The 20,632-nt window shown below is 43.9% G+C and overlaps 1 protein-coding gene across 2 annotated transcripts in view; it reads right to left on the bottom strand.

Annotated features, from left to right (window-relative positions):
* Nucleotides 1-469: 469 nt before the first annotated feature.
* Nucleotides 470-20,632, bottom strand: part of LOC126267158 (uncharacterized) — a 77,449-nt gene continuing 57,286 nt past the window's right edge. The window contains exons 2-3 of one of the 2 annotated variants that reach the window (XR_007548964.1): nucleotides 5,028-5,238; nucleotides 470-1,207 (exon numbers count right to left, since the gene is read on the bottom strand). Coding sequence is in view for 1 of the 2 variants with exons in the window: in XM_049972104.1 (XP_049828061.1) it covers nucleotides 799-1,207 (409 nt within the window). In the remaining variant the exon portion in view is untranslated. The remainder of the gene's footprint in view (nucleotides 1,208-5,027; nucleotides 5,239-20,632) is intronic. The other variant, XM_049972104.1, reaches the window with a different exon arrangement.

Below are 20,632 nucleotides of genomic sequence, written 5' to 3'. Positions count from 1 at the left end.
ATAACACCAATGTAGGATAGCTCCCACAAACAATAAAACATAGATTTTGTTTTACTTTCAATTATATAAGAAAGTCTGTGCAATTTGCTATATATTTACTACAACGATACATTTAATTTGTTGAGTGCTACGTTTTTCGTCTATATAACTGATCTGAGTAACTTTATTCCATAACGCTTCACTTTTATCCAACCTACTTCACAAATTATCAAATTTCCTACATATGTGTAGAAGAAAATTGCAGAGAAGTACTTTTTATGGGGAAGGAAGGTAGGGGGGCCGCAGCTTTGACGATTCTGCCAGAATTACCTCGTTATAGCTTCGGATATCGGCCAAAGGTGGCTGGCATTAATTTTTGTGTCGTATCGTTGTCACTGTAGGCTTGTACCAGAGGATGCAAGGAGAGGATGTTGTTTGGTGTCCGGTATCCTCTTTCTGTAACACAACTGCATACATGTATTAACTGGGTTCTTTATTCATAAGAATGAGAAAGCTACTTCACTTAAGCTAGTTGCTATGGTACAAGCTGTTCCATAACAGTCCACGTTAGTCTGATGAAGTACAAGTGTGTCATGTACACTACTCTGGTCGCTAGGTGCTAACTGACTCTCTGCGACTGGGCTGTGACTGATGCCTCGACTTGGTGTCTCACTGGATGACTGACTGACTATTCGGTCTGTGGCAGTAATCTAAATACAGATGTAGAGAGGGCGTTGGCGGCACGTTTCTTGCGAGTCTGTCTTTGGCCTCTGTCGATCTTCTTGCAACCTATTTGCTGTCTGATGTACTGGCGACAGCTTATGCCAGCACTTTCCTCCCCCCACTCCCCACCATATGCCGCACCACTGTCATGTAATGAGGCTGTGAACGACAATGGGGAGAGAGCCAGGTCCCTGGACGTTGAGATGAGCTACAAGCTGTAGCTGTGGAAGACAGCATACTCCCGACTGTACCACACCATCTGGCTTGCGAGGCAACAGGGACGTGCTCCAGAAAACTGCTGCCAGGGCATACGTCCAGGTCTGAGGGCTGGTCCTGGGGCGATGACAGCGACGGCGACGGCGATGGCGATGGTTGGTCCAGGTAAATGGAGTCGACAAGTGGGGGCGGCGGGGTCAAGGCCCGTCGTCCATTCACTCCTCTTGAGGTGCCCTGGTAGCACCAGCAGGCGACTGATAAGGCTGCGCAATCCCATGAAGCCGTGAATCTGAGGGAACAAAAGCAGCAGAATGATGGGACAAAATACATGCGCGAATTTGGTTCTGGTGGCGGCGCTGCAAACCATTGGGACCTGCAATCAAATACATACAAGAGCCAATGCGTTGCTGGACGACGCCTCTTTCCCAGCGCCCACGGTTGCCATAAACCCTGAAAAGAACAAGATCGCTCGGCGCAAAGCGATACTTGTAGACCACTGGCGACGCCGGATGCTGCGGTGGGTGTAGCAAGTGTAGCAGCGGCCGACGTTGGCGGCCATGCTGAAGTTCCGCCAGTGATGTTCCGTCTCGCGGATGGGAGCGATAGGAGGTGTGAAAGAGTTGCAGCTCCTATTCCCACGTGTGGGCAGTGCGAAGCTTGGCCATTTGTTGCTTGAAAGTCCGTACGAAATGTTCTGCTTATCTGTTGGACTGCGGGTGAGACGGAGCACTTGTTAGATGACGAATGCCATTTCGTTCACAAAACTGTTCAGAGTCACATGACGAAGTGAACCTGTACTCCGTTGTCCAAAACAAGTACTTCTGGCCAACCTTCTGTGCAAACTATGTAGGACACCGGATGAATGGTGCTACGTGACGTGGTGGAGTTCATAGGCATCGCAAATGGAAACATGCTAAAAAGAGTCTACCACTATGAGTGTTCCAAAATGGTCCTGCAAAGTCAATGTGAGTCTTAGGCAAGCTGAGAAAATCTGTGGCGGAGCGGATTGGTTCTCCGCGCATGCGCGACATTGTGACATCACATTTTCAATGTGGGCGTCCATGCCCTGCCAAGTACAGCGCCGTCGCGCTAACCGTTTAGTGCGAACAATTCTCCAACGTCCTTGGTGGAGCACCCGCAACACATCCTTTTGCAACACTATGGGAATAAGCACACGCGGTTGTCCATCGTCATTTTTAACTAGAATCACACACTGTTGAATTGTAACGTTATGCCGACGTGCAAAATATTGGCGAATAACTGATTTCTGTACACTGTTCAATGAACGAGGCCAAGCCGTGCAAATGTAATGCAACAAAATCTTGAGATGTGGGTCTGTTTCCGTGGCCTGTGCAATTTTTCTGTAGTGCAAGGGAAAGGATTCCAACAATTCAGAGTTGATTTGGCCACAAGATGAGGCATATGCGTCAAAATCAGAGTCTGGGCCAATCGGAAGACGAGAGATACAGCGTCTGAATTGCCATGCTTCGCCGGAAGTCTGTACACAATTTCATACTGAAACTGCGATTTGCAATTTTTTGGCAATGCGTGTAAGAAACGGCGTTGAAGGATGAAACAAGGACTGCAAAGGCTCGTGATCTGTCACTGAACAGAACTTGCGACGATACAAATTGTTATATAACTGTTACATCATACACAATAGTGAGAGTTTCTTTTTCAACATGAGAATAATTGCACTGAGTTTGCGTTATCAACTTCGAGGCAAAAGCAGTAGGTCTGTCTTGTACACTTAATTCTGTGTGAAAGCACAGCGTCGATTCCGTAGAAAGACTCGTCGACTTGCAAAACTATCGGCTTAGCAGAGTCAAAATGTACTAAACATCTGTCACTAAGCAAAGCATTTTTGAGTTTCTGAAGCGCATCTTGACAATCCACACAAAAAGCACATTTTTGTGACGCAAGTGATGCAATGGAGCCGTGATCTGAGTGGCTCTCGGTATGAACCGGATGTAGTATGTCATTTTGCCTAGTACTGACTGCAGTTCAGACACACTGCGAGGAACAGTCAGGTCACAGATTACAAGCAAATGAAGTTGGAGGGGGTGCACACCCTGACTGTTTATCACGTGACCTAAGTAGTGTTGTTCAGTTTAAAGAAAGTCACCCTTTTCGAGGCGACACTTGAGTCCTGCTTCTGACAACACTCAAAAAAGAGTGCTCAAATTGGCAATGTGTTCCTCTCGTGTACAACCTATGACGACAATATCGTCAAAGCAGTTTTAACAAAATGGCACCTTTGCAGTCAACTGTTCCAAGTAACGACGAAAAATGGCGGGTGCAGAAGAACTGCCGAAGGGAAAACGTAAATATTTGAACAGTCCTAAGTGTGTATTTACATGAAACACATTCTGTGATTTTTCATCCAATGGAATCTGCAAGTAGGTATCATGCAAATGTATCTTAGAAAAGTAACATCCTGCTCCAAGCCTGTTCACGAGTTCCTCAGGGTGAGGTAACGCTTAAGTGACCACTACTGTCTGTAAGTTGGCTGTGGACTTGACTTCAACACCAGTGCGGATGCGACCAGAAGGCTTTGGCAACAAAATGAGAGGACTTGCCCATTGACTAGCTTCAGTGGGGGCAATTACACCATTATCTAGCAATTCTTTCAATTCACTGGCAACTTTGTCTCTTAAAGCAATTTGAATGGGGCGGGCCCGGAATAACGTAGGCTGTACATTGTCTTTCAACGTAACATGCACCACAAAGTTATCAGCTTTTCCCATTCCTTCTGAAAATAGTTCACGAAATTCTTTAATCAAGTTAGCTACATTGTCTTTTGGATCACAAGCCGATTCGGAAAGTACACTGCCGTGGATACTAAGGCCAAACAATTCAAAGGCGTATAAACCGAAAATGGTCTCACCGTCTCGTGATTTAAAGACAGTAAAAATCACTCTCCTAGTGTGAGATAAGTGGCAGACAAACTACACTGTCCAAGCACTGGAATTTCTTGTCCGTTGTAAGCAGTGAGGTGGCTTTTAGATTTACAAAAACGTGGGAACCTAACTGTTCGTGCTTGGCACGACTAAGCGAAGTCAGTGAGGCACCTGTGTCTCACTGAAGTTCACACGACGGCCAGCAATTCGTAATGAGACAAATAGTTTGTTAGAATGTCTATGCGCAGCACGGGGACGATAAGGAGGCACAACCTTCATCTTACTTTGTCAGAACCTGTTATAGGTTTGGAAAACACAACGTTCAATCCATGTGCACAAGCCTGTTTTATCTGTGAGCAGGCAAAATTGGCGTGTTTGTGCCTTTGCAAACTGCTTGGACATGACCTATTTTTCCATACGTGTAACACATTACGTTAGATGATGGACAATCCTGTTTTTTATGGCGAACAGAGTTGACTTAGTTCACAGACTTCACTTAGTTCAAGACTTCACTTAGTTCAAGACTTCACTTAGTTCAAGACTTCACTTAGTTCAAGACTTCACTTAGTTCAAGACTTCACTTAGTTCAAGACTTCACTTAGTTCAAGACGTCACTTAGTTCACTGGTACGTGGCTGTCAGCGCGCCTGTGTGCACGCTCGTTGTTATGGCTACTTAGGGTGATCGCGAGCAAGGGGCGACTCGACCCGACAAATCGGGGCCTGGTCAAACTTGTCGGCCGCTATGGCACCCGAATCACATTGCTCTGATATTTGCAATACTTGAGGAAGTGATGGATCAGAGTACTTTAAGATATCTATCCGTATTCTACTATCTGGGACAATGAATCATTAAGTCACTGTAAAAGTTGCCACAACTACTCTTAAATTTACAATTCCTAGTCATGCCCGATAATTCTGTGTACCACTGACAGTACGTCTGTTCCGGCTATTTTTGGAAGCGAAAAAACTGATATCTGGCTGCAGCTACTTGGACCTGCTGGTCATAGTACTTGGTTAATGCAGCGGTTACTTCGTGATAGCTGAGCTCGTTGGGAGACGCAGTAGGGAATAAAATCATAAGGACGGCTATCGGTGTTTCATTTTGTCAGAATAGGATGGACATACAGAAACAGTGGAGAATAGTTTTTATATTAACCTGAACACTGGGGACTCCGCACTCTAAAGAAAGTATTGTAGCTTCAGAGTACCTTGCACACGATGAACTTGACAATGTGCTTGGAACTGCGACAGGTATTCGAACCATTCCTCTTCTGTGTCATTAAATTGCCGATTCGTTGGTATGCTGGTCGGCGTCATTTGTTGGGCTAGGCGGTCGGTCGGTTGTTGTTGTGCCGCCGTCGCGGCTTATGCAGCCAGAAATTGTTCCACAGTCGTCAGCAAAGCAGCAATTTGTTGGTTCTGAAACGGAAAAGCTTGTGCTAGATCCATCACATTCGCCGTCTGCAGCTGAGGTGCGGGGGAAGGGGTGGAGAGAGTGGGGTAGCCATGGTTTACACAAACACGTTATAGCAAAAATCAAGCAAAGACTCTGAAAAGAGAAATTTGATTAGTTCTGCGGCTCCCCTCCTGGAATACATGCAAGAACACAACAAGAAATTAGCACTGAAAAATGAGCATCCCTGGAAGCTCAAACACAAGAGAAGCAAGCAAAATCTGCATTCAATTATACTCCTCGCCAGTTTTTTGTATCTTCTCGTGGTCACTGTAGGCTTGTACCATGGGAAGCAAGGGAGAGGATGTTGTTTGGTGGTCGGTATCCTCTTTCTGTAACACCACTGCAGGCGTGTATTAACTGGGTTCTTTATTCATAAGAATAAGAAAGCTACTTAAGCTAGTTGTTGTGGTACAAGCTCTTCCACAATTGTCCACGTTAGCCTCACTGTTGGTCAAATACAAGTCCGCTATGTACACTACTCTGGTCGCTAGGTGCTGACTGACTCTCTCTGCGAATGAGCTACGACTGATGCCTCGACTCGATGGCTCACTGAAGGCTGAGTGACCCTCCCTTCTGTGGCGGCGATCTAAATACTTAAGGTCGAGAGGGCGTTGCGGCACGTTTCTTGCGAGTCTGTCTTTGGCCTACATCGATCTTCTCACATATTTTTTGCTGCCTGGTGTTCTGGCGACAGCTTACGCCAGCACACAAAACATTGTGTAGATTTGCAGATAGGTGGGAAAAGAGGAGATGAGACACAGGTTCATCAGTGTGGAAGGACGCGCCGATGCTTGAACTGTTTTATATAAACTGAAAAAATAGAATAAAATTAGATAAAATTTTCTTAGTGAGGTTGGGCCGCTCTGGCCATTAAGGACGAACGACCCCGAGACTTGAAGCCATAATTAGAAAGAAGCGGTTGGCAACTAGTACTGTTGGATGCAGGCGACCACAACCAGGCAGATCGGTTGCGTTTTGTGTGTCACAATAGAGGCTGGGTGACAGAATGATGTCGCTAAGGTGTAGACCATTCAGTGGACAGCTTCCCTTCTAGCTGATGAGCATCAGTGCGACCTCTGTACAAACTTGAAATGACCATCAACGGCATGTGGACAGATGTAACATTGTACAAAAATGGCGCTGTCCCACTGACAACAGGAAACACAGTACCCGCTATTTAATTGTATGAAAAGTCATGAGGAAGTGCAAAACATTCCTTAGCAGTTTATGGGAGTGTGAATCAAATGAATTCATACAAATATTTTTGTTATCTACCAAACGGTATTACATCTCTTAGGATACTGAACCATAAAAGTTAGTCACTAGAACAAGTTGTTATTTACTACAATATAAGACTCTTCATGCCAACATTGTGTCTCAGGTACTACATATAATGCTTTCGAAGAGTCACATGTATTCTGCAGATCAGAACAAAATACTTACAATTTCAGGAGATTGGTCAAATTTTGAGTTGGCACAATGTACACTTCAAAAAATTGTGAATGGTGATGGAGTGGAAAGCTTGCACATCGTGTGTACCACAGTGGCGGCTGTGTTGAGTATTTTGATAAGTATAGGCCTACATGTCCGTTGTCAGTGTGAAGTTCTGATGTCTTAACGAGACAGGAGCCAGGAGTGTACAGTATGTGTGTGCATCAAATCTGATTCAACATGTTTAAAGAGTCTGATTGTCGGCATGCGTAGCACAAAAGGAATCAGGATGCTGCAGCAACCACCAGATTGTAGATTCTGTCTCACAAGGATTCAGATGGGCTCACTGCCTCCTTATATGAGGTAGCTATTCGAGATCACCCCAGTATACTGACACCCACAACATCCCAAGGGCGTAACTGGTCCATTTCCATTTAGCCTCATGATTTACAGAACAGAGTATTACTACCGGCTTTGGCCACAGTGTCTGTGGCACCTATTCAGGAGTGACCACCACATGGAGCCCAAACATCAATGTTCACTCTAGCCAGTACAAAACCACAAAGTGGAGAGAGAGAGAGAGAGAGAGAGAGAGAGAGAGAGAGAGTGAGTGAGTGAGTGAGTGAGTGTGTGTGTGTGTGTGAGAGAGAGAGAGAGAGAGAGAGAGAGAGAGAGAGAGAGAGAGAGAGAGAGAGAGAGAGAGAGAGAAGAGGGAAGAGAGAGGAGGGGGAAGTCCAACATCTCATCCTGAACAAGAGAATATAAAAATGAATGCAGTAATAGTTCTGGGTGACCACAACAGCAACTGTATTCCAGAAGAAAAGTGTATTAAATTTGGGCTAGTTCCAGAGATGGTCCATGACAAAGACCACTAAAACAGACACAGTAGCATGACCACGCCTGGCACTGTCATCGTCACATGAGTGGATTCTGTCGGTTACAATTGTGTACTACGTGGTCCAGAATAGTAAAACTTCACTTTATGTTGAGATCTCGCTATGTACATATCGTCAGACTGTGCACAATGACTCTTGCTAGAATTTTAGCTTGGTTAAAATTTTGGAGGGAGACCAAGGCTTGACTGTAGCAATGGATTGTAGATTCCACTAGTTATGCAGAGGTGAAGAGGCTTGCACGGTACAGACTGTAAGGACACCTAAATCAGACCAGTCTCCAGACTCAAGACCACAACTACTTACCCCTTCGGTTACAAAGCTTCGCATTTCCTTCTGGTAACTCAAAGCGTGAGGAAGTGCAGTGGTTTAGACACTGCATTAGCATTCCGAACGACAGCGGTTCAAATAATTATCCAGCCATCCAGATTTAGGCTTTCCGAAATTTTTCTCTCTTAAGGCAGATGTCTGAATGGTTCCATTAAAAACGACGCTGCCGATTACCTTCCTATCCGAACCCTTATTCCGTCTTCAGTGACTTCGTCGACGTGTGGTTAATTAAATTCTAGGCGCCATCCCTTCATTCCTTTGTTAATATAAATATACGTAATAATGATACAGGATGAGATCGTTTTATGTATTACACATCACATAAAATAATAATAATAAAGCACATGTTAAAGCGGCCCGCCACATACAATTAGTTTCTGTAATTCCATCTTGTATAAATAGAAAAATGGGACTGCAGCTTGTCGATGACTTGCGGAAAGCAGATGTCCAAGAGCCTTAAACTTCTGAAACAATTTTATTACGCTGCCTGTTTCGGTGCCTCATTGGCATTATCTTCAGGCCCTTATACGAGAAGAGAGATAAACCATCCAATCGTTTGTACTTACTAAAGGAACCACTATATCAATGTGGTTTTTGTAGACGTCTTCACAAATAATGTGGACAATTCACACATCTAACGATAACTACGAGGCACAGAGTTGTCGCTGGATGTGTGAAGTCTCCGCATTGTTATGAAGATATCTACGTACACCAGTTCATTATGGTGGTTCCTTTAGTAAGCACAAACAACTGAATGTCATATCTTGTTTCCTGGGTAGGAGTCTGAAGATGATTCTAATTAGGCACAGAAACTGCTAGCGCAATAAAATTATTCCACAAATTTAGGGCTGTTGGATATCTGCTTTCTGCAAGATACAATTAGTGTCAGTAGTTACCATAGAGCAGATGATAGTGCACGAGACTGCTCAGCCTTTGACTTGGGTTCAATTCTTACTACTGTCCCATGGTCAATTTTTGTATCGCTCACTTGTTCGGTTTTACGAAACCAAACGAACACCTTTGGCGACATCGTGTCTTGTCTTGAATTTTCGCGAGCGCGCCGACCTGATTGTCTAACTTCAATGATGAAAACGGCACAACGTATCTAATTTTTTCCTAAACAATTGTTTCTCAGCATAACCTACCCTGTAACATCCTTACAGGCTTTTCAGATTGTTTCTGGCCACCCTGTGTAAAACGATCCGTTGGACAACTCGGAAGCTCCGTGTTACTACCCGTGAACAATGTTGTATACAAGAAGTTAGCAACATCAGAAGACTATAACAAAAACCACGAAGACCGGTACACAAACGACCATTGGTGCAGGGTCTGGCAGTTGACTATGGACGTTACTTAATGTAACGCTTTACAATCAAATAGGCATAAAGTACCATTACTGTTCGATTACGCTATTGGCGATAATTCATTATTAACAGAACAATTGCAAAATATCTAGGAGTAACCGTCTTCAGTGACGGAAAGTGGAATGATCATACAAAACTAGTAGTAAAAGTATGAGATTCCAGGCTAAGTTAAATCGGAAAAATATTAAGGAAATATAAATTTCGCGAGTGGCATTCATTTTCTGTGAATGCAATGAATTCGGTATTAGCCAGTATTTCACTACGTAGCTAGACAAAGCAAGATACTTGTAATATTTTTAGGAAGTCATGTTCGACCTCATTTCGGGACTGATTTTACGTAGAACCAAGGCTATGTACTTGCAATAATTTAGAAAACACATTGTAGAACTCTGAACTCAGCAGAGTTGTCGCAGCTCAAACTACAGTAATGCTCTGAGCTGTTGTTTCCACCAGCAGCAGGCGAAATTCAGTTACCATAGTTTCCAGTATGTAGCCAGCTAATGTCAAATGGGCGTTGTAAATGCCGTCGTGTAGGCTGTGGTAGCATATCTGCGCCAGAACTTGCTAACTGAAGTAGAAAGCAAACGGTTGAGTACGAAAGTGCATGTTGAACAAAAAGAAAACGTAGGTGTCAAATATATGATGAACAGGAAGATTCATTGGTCGTCCTGCATCAAATTTTGATCTACGACGCTTTATATAAGAGTAGTATAGCCATCTACCACCTAGACCACAGTTCAAGAGTCCGCTGCTAGTTACCGTTGTAATCACCAAAAACCCAAGATTGTGGCGGCAAGAAATTAAAAAATCCGAGATGACAAGATCGAAAATTTAAAAATGCAAGACAGCGTTGGTGAGAAAGTAAAATGTAAGATGGTGCTTCCAGTGAATTGAAAAAATTTCAAGATGGGAAAGGCTGAAATTTCAAAATATCCAAGATGGTAGAACAAATCTAGTTGTGCTTTCTAACTCATTCCTTGTCCCTCTTTACCCCATGATTTCACCCTCCCTTTCCCTCTTCATCCTCCTCCATCTCCCCCTCCACTCTTCACTCCTTCACATCGTAGTTTCTCACAGCGTATACAATACTTAACTAATTTACGGGAACGCAGCCGAGTGATATCGTCGACAACCGCCGATACATCAACGGGATCACACCTTGCCATTTTCAAGGCAAAACTGCAGCAAGTAAGCGCTATGCAAGCTCACTTTCTGTGAAAACCAAGATAATTCGCTTGTACAAAGTTACTTGTTGCAGTTTTGCCTCCAAATGGTAGTGTGTGCTCCCGTCGATATATCGGCGGTTGTCGATGACTTCACCCAGATGCATTCCCGTAAGTTATTTGAACAGAGCTTAATACCTTACCTGTCATTAGAGTGAAACAGCAAGATCACAGCTTAGTATTTTATTGTCCATTAACATGAAACAGCCAGTCACAATTTAGCTGCAAATTACGTAAGCTTCACTTAAATGGCACAAAAATGGCGCCATCTTCAAAGACATTTGCCAATACTACAGTATTTCCATGACGAAAAGCCTTCACTTGAACTGCATAATATGGCGCAGTGTTCAAAACAAGATATTGCTAATATTACATTATTTCCAAAAATGATATAAGCTACAGATGAATAGCATAAAATGGTGAAATGTCCAAAAACATTAGCCAGCACCACCGTTTTCCATGTAGAGAATAACATAACATCACTTGCATTTACGTCATGTTCATAAAAGGCATTGCCAACACTACAGTATTTCCAAAAGAATATATAAGCTTCATCGGAACTGCGTGAAAATGGCTTCCTGTTCTGAGATATTTGCAATACTACAGTATTTCCATATTGAAAAATATGTAATGTTCACTTGGATTGCAGTCAGGCTCAAAGATATTTGCTAATACTATAATATTTCCATGGCGAAAAATATATTAAGCATACCTCCAACAGTGTTAAAATGGCGTCATGTTTGAAGGTATTTGCCAGTACTACAGCATTTTACATGTCGAAAGCCGGCCGCAGTGGTCTAGCGGTTAAGGCGCTCAGTCCGGAACCGCGCGACTGCTACGGTCGCAGGTTCGAATCCTGCTTCGGGCATGGATGCGTGTGATGTACTTAGGTTAGTTAGGTTTAAGTAGTTGTAAATTCTAGGGGACTGATGACCACAGATGTTAAGTCCCATAGTGCTCAGAGCCATTTGAACCATTTTTACATGTCGAAAAAATACATAACCTTCATTTGAATTTCTCTCTCTCTCTCTCTCTCTCTCTCTCTCTTACAAAGTAATTCAGGAATTGTATGGGTTTTTATCAAAACCCAAAATAGAACAGCACTTCCCACAAAATTATGTGTCATCTGAGCTACGTAAAATGGGAATTATTCATATATATATATATATATATATATATATATATATATATATATATATATATATATATATATATCACACACACAAACACAAACACAAACATACACTGACAACCAGGCCTTGAGTTGGGTGCTTGGAAGGCCTCGTAAGACTGGTAGGATTGCACGTTGGGCAGTTCGTATTTATAACTTTCACTTTTCAGTAAAGCTTGTATAAGGGGATCAGATAATTAGAAATGGATGCCTGGGGCCATATGTTCGAGATCGATCAAGCTGATGAAGGCACTTGAGGATACTGAATGTGGTGCATGGGTTTCGATGACGTTAGCTAAAATACCTTTTATATTCTGCAACTCAAAGGAAAAGCGATATCACGATCCAGACAGAGGTTTCACGCTGCTGAACAACTTTAGTTACCAACTTAATAAAGGATTCCTCTTTATCTCACCTGTTACGATGAAAAATTTAAAAATTTGTCTACCCAAGGAAATTGTCCCTGTTGTTTACCAGTAATTAAATGAAACCTACTTGGAGTACATTTTGGGATCTATAATCTATAATGAAAATTGAGGATCACCTCACCTGGCCTACATTAATGAAACCGATGAGTTTGAGGCCTGTAAGGTCTCTAATCCTAATCCTAGTACTTGTCGTCGTCTTCTTCATTTCACCCATGAGCAGAAGCACATAGAAAAGTTTCTTGTGGATTATTTAGGTCCCCTTCATCGTACCAAAAATTGTGCGTATGTCCAGTAAAGGGATGACAGCCACAATAACTGTTCAACTATGACCAGTGCTTTTTTTTTCTATTTTTATGGCCTCCTAGAATCTTAGTTAGTTATAATGCCTCCGCTGCTATGTCTAGAGAACTACGAAAGTTCTGCTTTGTGAGTGCTATACCTTAAATTATCACCATTTCCTGTCCCGTTGTCTTCCTTCGCAGAACAGATTAAGCAGAATCTCACATCTGCACTGATTCACTCTCAAACTAATTGGTATAACTCTATAGCTTGGGTGAATTTGGTCTTTCATGCTGTTTTTCATGAGACTCATAGCGAACTCCGGCTTGTCTATTGTTTGCTTACCTCCTTAATTCAGCTACATTAATTCTGTGGTCAGTTAATGATCTCTTTCCACAACAGATCAGTCCCTAGCTCGTTCCAAGGATATGGAGATGTGCTAAAAATAACGATGACCTTCCACAGTGGAGAGAGGCTGCAAAGTAAAACGAGGGTAGACCTCCTGCCAATTTCAACTTTGGAGACATCGTCTTCACGAAAATTTTTGACGTAGAAAGACAGGGTGTTAAGAAAATTCCTTGTAAACTATTGCCACGATTTTTGGGCCTTGCAAGATTCTTGAGATTTTGATTTCAGTTAGGCTCTTGGTTAAAAATTTGTCTACCAATAAAACCAGTCATTTTCATCTAAGCTAGATTAAACCTGGTCATTTTGTAAGGCAGTGGAGCTTCCTCCGCCGATGTTTGTTTTTATATATCGTATCTTTGACTCTGTAACCTATTAACGCGTACTGTGGCGTCCCACTAGAGATTTTAGAGCGCTAGCCTCCCAGACGTCCTCAGTCTGTGTTTCTCCTCAAGTGCCTTGGTGTCTTCGTGCTGCTGATGATTAGTGTATAGTCCCACATGCTTGTCCCACGCTGTTTACTCGAGCTCACAGAAGGAGACGCTCTCTTTGTATTGTACTTGAGAAGATGTGCTGTAGCCAGAAGAGTGGGGCTCGTGGCAAATCGAGGTCGGCAGCGCCTAAGAAACTAACTGTTGGGGACTTCATCCACTGTGCTGTCAGCAGATCATCGAATACAACTGATCTAATGAAAAGCCCAGTAGAACACACACGCTTCCAGCTGCCTGTGTATGACAGTGAGCGACTTATATGTTGAGCTGAGTACATGGCTAATTATAAGTATTATGTAACGTGCCCTGCTTCATTTCCTTTCAGTGTCGCCTCAGTGTGTCTGGCTCTGGCTGTGTTCTCATGATTCCACTGACTGAGTGTTAAAAATGGTTGTACAACACTGCTGTAGGGTTCAAGAAGCGTAATATGTAATTGTTGGTAATAGTGCTTTGCTGTTAACGTTAATCATTGCCTGTTGTATGATTCTTAAATGTTGATGATCCTTTTCTTTTAATATTATCGATTCTGATCAAAGTTTCTTCAGTGCTTTGAACATTATTTTGTGTTTTACATGCTGTATATGTTATCCGCACTAGTCTGTTTTATATTTTTATTACTGTGTATATTTTATTCATTTCCATGTTTGACGACAACTGCCTGAAGATGATGGGTACGAAACTCATTAAAACGTTGTGACAACACGAAACCACCACTCGACAGGTCACCCGAGATGTTTTTATCATTGGAATACGCCGAGAAAGTCTGCAACCAGATATGCCTCTTAAATGTTGTAGTTGCCGTGTACCGCCAGTTTGCTGCGCGAAAATTTTATACTTGCCAAGTAAAGTGCGCGTCCAGTCAGAAAGTATAGAGGCTGGCTCCTGTTTGTGAATTGCCTGAATTAAAATACGCTGTTAGACATTCTTTTGATGCCCAGTGTGCCAGTGTGGCACATGATTAATACCATCTATTTATTATTAAACCTTTCGACAGTAAGTTATACAGATTTTAACGCTTTGGTGAAGTAAAGGCTTTAAAAAAATAAAATAATTTATTTTTGTAGAATAAATAAATGGTTTCTTGGGCTGGCAACCTCCACTCCGAGGTCCTTCCTCTCAGTCTACTAAAATTCTTTATTTTTTTTTAATCTCATTAGTTCATTGAATCATAAATTGATATCAAAAATTTATACTGTTAAATGAAGGTTGGATGCCGCGTTATGGACTTGCTGCAAAAAGCTATTTTTTGGGTTATTTATCACAAAACTTGCCCACGTATGAGACACACAACAGATTCACCCTAGGAATGTATAGATCTTAAATACAGCCATGGTTACAGACTATTGATAGTGATGGTTAGGGAGAATATTAACTACGAAATTTAATGTGTGAATGTAAATCATTATTGTGATTCTTTAGCTGCTCACGGCATATTTATCGATCGAACAGTCCACGGGTGTACTGCCGGTTCATAGTGTCCATCGGGCACAATACGAGGGTTGGAACTTAAATAGTGGCAACTATTTATTCACAACCGATACAGACGAGTTAAATGTTTGCACCTGTTACTGTCCTTCAAACTAGTCACCAGCGTTGTGTAGAATCCACTGCCAGCGATGTGGAATGCGTGGTATGCCGTTAGCAGAGCTGGTTCTGTTGATGGTGTGAATGGAGCGGTCTACTGCCTGTCGAATCTCTGGAACAGTTCTGAGGCGAATGCCAGGAAGTGGTTCCTTCATCTTCGGAATCAAATAAAAGTCACAAGGACTTAAGTCGGGGGAGTATGGTGGATGGTACAGTCCTTCCGAGTTCCATCGACCGAAAAGAGCAGCCACAGCTTACGCTGTATGCGCCCGCGTATGATCGTGCAAAATGATGGGTGGGTTCCGCAAAAAGTGTCGGAGCTTCTTTCGCAAAACTGGTCACAGGTGATCCTCCAAAAACGAACAGTAATACGACTTAAGTCCCTGTGACTTTGATTCGATTCCGAAGATGAAGGAACCACTTCCTGGCATTCGCTTCAGAACTGTTCCAGAGATTCTACAGGCAGTAGACCGCTCCATTCACACCATCAACAGAACCAGCTCTGCTAACGGCATACCACGCATTCCACATCGCTTGCAACGGGTTCTATACAACGATGGCGATTACTTTGAAGGACAGTGCAAACATGTACGTCTTTTGTATCGGTACTGAATAAATAGTTGCCACTATTTAAGGTCTAACTCTCGTATTTCGGCTATGGGACATGTCGCCATCGTCAGGTGCACTGACGAACTGCGTTCCTGAGGGCGCGTGGCCGACTAATATCCCCTGCCCCCGCGAGCTGCTCCTTCCGCGGTCCGCGCCTGCGGCCGCGCGTCGCGTCGCCGGTCACGGTTGACATTGATGTAAGTTCTTTGTCCGCCCTTGGCGCCAGATCGATTTGTTTGCTGAGAGTTAGCTCATGTACCTCTACGGGGAAGAGATGTATCACAGCATGAAGAAATTCGAGGCGCTGCGCCACTGAAGATATGGCATCTTTGAATGTTCTTGCATTGCTAAAGAGATGGCGGGCTAAACGTGTTGAGCCGAACTTTGGTAAGGTCACGCATCACATCGATTCTGCAGGAGTCAGGAGAGTTAAGAAGGACTAGCCTCGCTTTAGTGCGTGAGAGAGTGCATTTTACCCGTGGGAGCCAGAGTATAATTCCCAGGAATTACTGAGACTACATTTACAATCATTTTAATTCCTGGACCTGGGATTGCATTGATGCTGTTACCTGGATGACAGCCTATTCCACCCATGGAAAGGCCACAGGAAGCCAAATATCAAAATTTTCAATGCTCCCTGACAAACCATCATTAGAGGCACCGAGCAGGACGGTCATCTATCTGACTGACATGGAGCTGAGTGAGGAGAGGGTCTCAGTTCTGGAGAAGTGACTTACCTTTGCGCCCACCCGTAAGTACACAGCTACTGCGGACAACATCAGCGGAGTTGAACAAGTTGCGGGGCGACTACCGCATGAAGCACCTGAAGAAGTACGTCGTGGAACTGGGCATGGTCTGACGAGAACTAAGCCTCCAAAGTCAAACATTACCAGCAGAGAGAGGGTGGCTCTTGGAGACCTGACAGAGTGCGCTGAGACTGTTGCCTTACCTGCTGACAAAGGCAACGCTACCGTTGTTCTTTCTCACGAGGACTACATTGAGAATATGCTGAGCCTGCTGGATGACGGCTTCTACAGGAAGATCAACAATGACCACACAAAGAGTGTGGAGAACACGACTAGGGCTCTTCTCAAGGACGCAGATTTATCTGAAGGTGTCGTCAAGAAACTGTTACCTCAAGACCTGTACTGTCAAGACTTTGTAGACTCCCTAAAGTTCACAAAGATGGGGTGGCGTTGTCAGCAACATTAGGGCACCTACATATTTGCTGGTAAAATAGGTGACGGAAATACTAAGGCCTTGTGTGAGTAGAAGCACTCATCATATCCGCAGTTATGTGGATTTTGTAAAAAACCTCGACAACTTCAGGGTGAAATATTCAGATATCCTGGTGAGCTTGGACGTCGTTTCATTATTCCGCAGAGTACCTCTACGAGAGTCACTAGAGCTCACATGTCAGAAATTTGACGAGAATATCACCGACCTTTTCTGGCATATCCTGATCTACAAGTATTTTCTGTTTAATGGAGAATAATACGAATAAACGAAAGGAGTCGCAGTGGGCACCCCACTCTCGCCTGTCGTCGCGAATTTGTATATGGAGGACTTCGAGGAGGAAGCCCTGGCGCATCCAGATGGAAACCCACGTCTTTAGCCGGCTGGGGTGGCCGAGAGGTTCTTGGCGCCACAGTCTGGAACCGCGTGGCCGCTACGGTCGCAGGTTCGAATCCTGCCTCAGGCATGGATGTGTGTGATGTCCTTAGGTTAGTTAGGTTTAAGCAGTTCTAAGTTCTAGGGTACTGATGACCTCAGATTGTCCGCAGCTCGTGGTCGTGTGGTAGTGTTCTCGCGTCCCGCGCCCGGGTTTCCGGGTTCGATTCCCGGCGGGGTCAGGGAATTTCACTGCCTCGTGATGACTGGGTGTTGTGTGATGTCCTTAGGTTAGTTAGTTTTAAGTAGTTCTAAGTTCTAGGGGACTGATGACCATAAATGTTAAGTCCCATAGTGCTAAGAGCCATTTGAACCATTTTTGACCTCAGATGTTAAGTCCCATAGTGCTCAGAGTCATTTGAACACACGTCTTTTTCCGTTATGTGGATGACGCGTTTATCATCCGACGCCATGGAAGGGAAAAACTCCTTGGCTTACTTACACGTTTGACCTCCATACATCCCAACATCAAATATAGTGTGGAGACCAAACCAGAAGGAAGTTAGCCATTCCTGGAAGAAAAGAGCTGACGACATCCTGGGTCATTACGTGTATCGGAAGAAACCACACAGTGACCTGTATTTGCATGCAGAGAGCTGCCACCACCCTTCGCAGAGGAATGGGCTATTAAAAATACTAGCTCACAAGGCGTGTACCATTTCAGACGCAGAGTGTCTGCCCCAGGAGCTGGAACACCCCTGAACTGTAATTCGAAAAAAAAGGGTGTCATCAAGAAACTGTTACATCAAGGTCCTGTTCTGTCAAGACTTTGCAGACTCCCAAAGGTTCACAAAGATGGGGTTCCGTTGCAGTTGCAGTTGTTTGCTTTATGCTCTCCGCTCCACCATAACAGTACAATCTGTAGAGACGGAAGAAGCCACGGAGGAAGCGGCAGCCACTGCAAACTGGCACACTGCCGCACTACAGGGAAAAATCGGACGTATATTGAAGAAGCAACGAGTAAAAATTGTCTTTTGCTCTCCCAATAAAACACGAGCATTATTCGGAAATGTGAAAGATGATCTCGGTTTGCGGAAGACCAGCATATACCGTATTCGATGTCAATGTGGGAAAACATATATTCGACAGACAGTGCGCACTGTCGAAGATCATTTTCAAGAACACTAGAGGAACACTCGACTGGTTATCCCAACAAGTTGGCGGTGGCAGAGCACTGTTTATGCGAGAACCACTCGAGGGAGTACGAATGTACAAGCATCTTGGCACAGACTCTCAAGTACTGCGACAGGGTCGTTAGAGAGGCCATAGAAATTCGTACCAGGGATGATCTCATAAACTGAGATCGTGGCTATAATCTTAGCAATTCTTGGGAACCAGTGCTGGGTGTAAGTAAGAAAAGTCTCAGCAAACAAAACGGTCTACATCAACGCCATCAAAGACCCTGATGCTTGCGTCTCCACGACAGCCGACACGCAGCAGTGGGCACAGACCATGGATGGAACAGCTCACGAGGGCAGCAGTATCGGGGCAAGGAGAGTTCAGGTGCACTCTGCATTGTTGCCAGATATATCAAACATGGCACCAATCCAAGATGGCGGCATGTAGGCTTGGCAACAACACATGACATCATCTAAGATGGTGGCCATTACGTCATTCAAGATGGTGGATTTTGGTGGGAAGTTTGAATTTTGGTGGGAAGATGGGTCAATTGGGCTATCTCCACTAACCTAACAACATCCCCCAGAATTTTGCACACAGGACAAGTTTCTAGTTACTCAGTGGTCCAGAGCACACTCCACCTTGTTAAAGTTTAGGGTTTGTAGAGAAATAATTTCCAGTCTGTACCTTAGGAATAAAAATAACTGTAAATGTCATGTGACTAGGGCCTCTCATCCAGTAGACTGTTCGTCAGATGCAAGTCTTTCGATTTGACGCCACTTTGGTGCCCTCCACGTCGATGGGGATGAAATGATGATGATTAGAACAACACAACACCCAGTCCCTGAGTGGAGAAAACCTCCGACCTAGCAGGGAATCGAACCCAGGTCCTTAGGATTGACATTCTGTCATGCTGACCACTCAGCTACTGGGGGCGGACATCATGGAAATTACGTTGCGCAAGCGATTGGTAGGATAATATTATGGAAAACCATGAGTTCTTTTAATACCCGAGTCTGGAGATGGATGTAGAAAAGCGAGCAAGCAAGCATGTCCAGACCAGAAACAGTAACGCATTTGTGCCGCAGGGAAATGAGGCTGAATTTGTAGAATAGTGTGAGGGTGCTCTGATCACCCTTCGGATTGGATGACCGCCAACCTTGCATTGAAATATCTAGTGTCATGAAGGGTATATAAGGTGCTGGTTGTCTTCGGGGTATATGCAGGAATGATGTAAATGGGATGATTCTGTATGGTGCAGGATAGGAAATGTATGGTTACTACATCGACATGATATGCAGTGATATATTACTGGGTTGGAGATAGGTTCCATGCCCTAATATTCAAGCTCCTGTTCTCAGTGGGAGAGCAGTATAATTCAGTAGCATATTTGACGATATGAAGGGGCACTATGCAGGGTTTAATTGTTGGTGCAATATGGTGATCGGTGTAAAATAGTCCTTTTTCTGCCACTGAGAGTCTCGTCTGCAGAAAGAAAGGGGACAGTGATTCCACACTGGCTGCATCAGACTTTTGGAGGGTAAATTCGATAAGAGCCAATTATAATGCTTGATTCATTCACATGACATCCTTTGTGCTGGGATATAGGAATCTCTACATAGCGGTGAGAACGTCTGCATATCTTGAAAGCAGAAAGGGTAACTCGTGATGGAGGGGGTGCCACTTTAGGACTGTGAGGAAGAATGCATTTGAGGTTATTCTGAGCTATTTTCGTAAACAGGTCCTGTTCGGACAAGAATTTCCATGCATACAAGCTGAGACATCAAGAAAGTGAGCATTAACTATTTCTGGGACACTATACAATTTCCAAGAGGTCAACTCGGTTCTTATTTTACATATCCAAGTGACATCAGTATAAGACTGAGAACCTTGAAGATGGTCTTGCAATGGTTTGAAGCTAAGCACTGCAATGCATCAGTATGCACATCACACGTGTCACAAGCAGTGGAACAGTTTCCTATAGTGTTTGCAAGGGTGAGTCACTCTGAAAATAGGTCTTCGCTGGACCGCTGGTAGAGAGAGAGATGACATTGGCAGTGGTGAACACACATGTGTGTGGTCAAGAGGATGACTTGGCCCTTATTTAGATAGACATGTTACATTAGTATAACAGACGAAGGACTTTCACATGTCGTCAGCAGCGGTGTGAGGGTAATGGCTCGCGCTGGCATGCATCCGGTGGTGGCTCGTGCCCTTGGAGCATCTGCACTCTGCAAATAGGTTTTCACTCCCGTCCAGTCATGTCACCAACAGTGCCTAGCTAAACACATATTTCAAGAGGAATTTCTCAGGTGTCATGTATGAAAGGGATGTCGCCACCTCATGCTTGCAGGCACCT

Source organism: Schistocerca gregaria, chromosome 4 (genome assembly GCF_023897955.1).
Source record: "Schistocerca gregaria isolate iqSchGreg1 chromosome 4, iqSchGreg1.2, whole genome shotgun sequence".
Taxonomy (NCBI): domain Eukaryota; kingdom Metazoa; phylum Arthropoda; class Insecta; order Orthoptera; family Acrididae; genus Schistocerca; species Schistocerca gregaria.
This window is presented reverse-complemented; position numbering and strand designations above follow the sequence as displayed.